Raw genomic sequence first — 2,774 nt, forward strand, 5'->3', positions numbered from 1 at the left:
GTTTCCTTGCAGCTTGCGATGGACTTGTATTGGTACCATAGCATATCAACTCCGAAACACCGAAAGGTGTGCAGAAACCAAACGTTCGATCGTATTTTGGCACTGTACACTAAAAGTAAAATAACGACGGAGAAATGCAAAAAAAAATTTTAACCTACAACTACAGTTTTTAAGTGACAGGCAACTGAACATTAAACATTAAAAAAGGAAAAGGCCTTAAATTGATTTCTCTTTTTGCAGAAATATTTGCAAAAAAAAACAATCAAATACTAAACATGCTTTATGCTTTAGAAACAGAGAGGGAAATTTAAAAGTATAATGGAAATCTTTGAACATATAAATTGTTAGGAGAATATAGTCGATGAAGTTCAGTAAACTGCCAAAGCCAAAGCCCATCAAGAAAGTTTACTTAGTTCTGAATTCAAGATAAATCTAAAAAAAAAACTTTCATTAGAAATATTCATCAAGGGTTTGACCCTCAAAATTTGTGGTCTAATTAACCGAGATTTGATCTAACAAAATTATGTTGGTCCAAAATATAACAACAATGCTGTAACATTTGCATTTAGTGAATTCCTTGAGATGATTTTATGTTACTTTAATTTGACTGCCAAAATTTTCAAGTTGTAATTATTATCTTAATTGATTTTAAGATCTTCAGGAAAAAAGTATATAAAATAATAAAAATAATGAAGTATAAAAAAAAATTTTTGAAGAAAGAATTTTAAAAATACGATTTTTTTTTCAAGAATGATTATTGAATTCTAATAAAAATAATCAAGTAAAAACAAAGCGTTGCTTTGAAATCCAAAAAAAAAAAAACTTTGGCTGACGAAAACGACCCAACACGCCAGTAGATTGATGCTACCTTTCGAGATAGTTTGTTCCGTTGGGTTCCGTTATTTTCCGATGAAATGAGCGAACACACGCGAGCAGACGAAAAAATCGATGAACCTTGCCATCTTGTTACGTCGTTCGGCTTCACCAATACTGGCAAGCACTGGTCTCGCGTACCTCGGGCTATCGATTGGCGTAAAACACGCTTGCTGCTATAGGGAAAAAGAAAATTTCTTTGTTGATACAGAACGGCGCACAGTGTTCGTTACGAAAGGGTTTGAATTTAGAATCACAGAAACAAAAGTGATTATTTTTCGCCATCGAATCAACCCATGTAGGTTTAGTTTAATTTGGCCCAACCGGTAAAATTTGCCTGTTTCTAACGGTGTTTTTTTTTTTCTTTCGGTAGATTGCCAGCCAACAGGTGCTGGCTACATCAGGTAAGCTCAGTTTCTACCCCTGGAACGAACACTATCAAAGGTTTTGACTACCACCTAGGGGATAAGTTTACCTAGTCGACGCTTAAGAACGGCATCAGACGCCTCTGAAAATCAGTGCGCACTTACCATCCAAAGGAAGCTTACTTGTTTTATTGAGTTTTACAACTGAAAAGCTTCCAGAAATCCAGCGTAGCAGCAGCCATGGCCGATCAGGATAATGGTCAGTACGGTAACGGAAACGGACACGATGCTGGTGGTGCCGGAGGTGGCCGCGATGACGACCGGAAGCTGTTCGTTGGTGGACTTGGATGGGACGCAACGGAGCAGGATGTGCGAGATTACTTTTCAAAATTCGGTGAAATAGAAAGCGTGCAGGTTAAGACCGATTCCAACACGGGCAGATCTCGCGGTTTTGCATTCGTTGTGTACAAGAGTGTGGACTCTCTGAACCAGGTTGCCTCTGCCGGCGAACACAACATCAAGGGTAAGACTGTCGACGCCAAGAAGGCCAAGTCCCGCCAGGGCAAAATTTTCGTCGGTGGCCTCTCTGCCGAAATCAGTGATGACGACATCCGGGAGTTCTTCGGACAGTTCGGAACCATTGCGAATTTGGAGCTTCCGTTCGATAAGCAGAGGAACCAGCGAAAAAATTTCTGCTTCGTCACATACGACTCGGAACAGGTCGTACGGGATTTGCTGATGACGCCTAAGCAAACTATCTGCGGTAAAGAAGTAGATGTGAAAAAAGCAACACCCAAGCCGGATAATCAAGGTGGTGGTGGTGGATTCGGTGGCGGCGGCGGCTTTGGTGGTGGTTTCGGCGGTGGATTTGGAAACCGACAGGGTGGTGGCGGCGGCGGCGGTGGCTTCCGGCAAAAGAGTGGTGGATTTGGAGGCGGAAATAGCTGGGGAGGTAATCAGGGAGGATTTGGAGGCGGTGGTTTCGGAGGTGGCGGTGGTGGTGGTGGCTTCGGCTACGGTGGTCAGGGAGGTTTCGGATACGGTGGGGGTGGCGGCGGTGGCGGTGGGTTTCAGGGTAAACAACGAGGAGGACCCCGCCAACCCAGACAAAACCCGTACTAAGTAAGCTGAAACTGAAGTATTTTCTAATTGTGTGCACTTTAAAATACGACAAAAACTCAAGTAAATAAAATTAACTAAAACCTAACCTCAATCGTTGCTCTCAATCAAAAGAAATCATGTAGGTAGCTTGTTCGAAATGGCTTCTCCTCCTATCGTGCTTGTCGGATGTCAGTTCCGACCGTTGATTTTGTGCTTTTTTTGTCCGTTGTTTGTCCCGATTATGTGCATTAATATTTAAAAATTGGATTCAAAATATTGCATTATTAATTGATTGTAAAAGAAAGCTAACCTCAATACTGTGTGGCTGTGGAAAATAACGCGATTTGATTTTGAACTCTAACTCCTATATTATTTCAGTGCTATGTAAACAATCCGGACCGCGAAGAGCCGGGAGACCCCGGAATTCGGCAATCT

General features: G+C 41.7%; 1 protein-coding gene across 1 annotated transcript; it reads left to right on the forward strand.

Moving 5' to 3' along the window:
• Positions 1–1,040: 1,040 nt before the first annotated feature.
• On the forward strand, positions 1,041–2,445 carry LOC129753926 (RNA-binding protein squid-like). Its single transcript, XM_055749781.1, has 2 exons — positions 1,041–1,171; positions 1,247–2,445. Exon 2 carries the CDS (start codon positions 1,479–1,481, stop codon positions 2,358–2,360), a length of 882 nt encoding a protein of 293 aa, XP_055605756.1. The 5' UTR covers positions 1,041–1,171; positions 1,247–1,478; the 3' UTR covers positions 2,361–2,445.
• The last annotated feature ends 329 nt before the right edge of the window (positions 2,446–2,774 follow it).

This window comes from Uranotaenia lowii, chromosome 1, assembly GCF_029784155.1.
Source record: "Uranotaenia lowii strain MFRU-FL chromosome 1, ASM2978415v1, whole genome shotgun sequence".
Classification (NCBI taxonomy): domain Eukaryota; kingdom Metazoa; phylum Arthropoda; class Insecta; order Diptera; family Culicidae; genus Uranotaenia; species Uranotaenia lowii.

Excerpts from the sequence above, each read along its gene's own strand:
- LOC129753926 (XM_055749781.1), top strand. The coding sequence starts at position 1,479 with ATGGCCGATCAGGATAATGGTCAGTACGGTAACGGAAACGGACACGAT.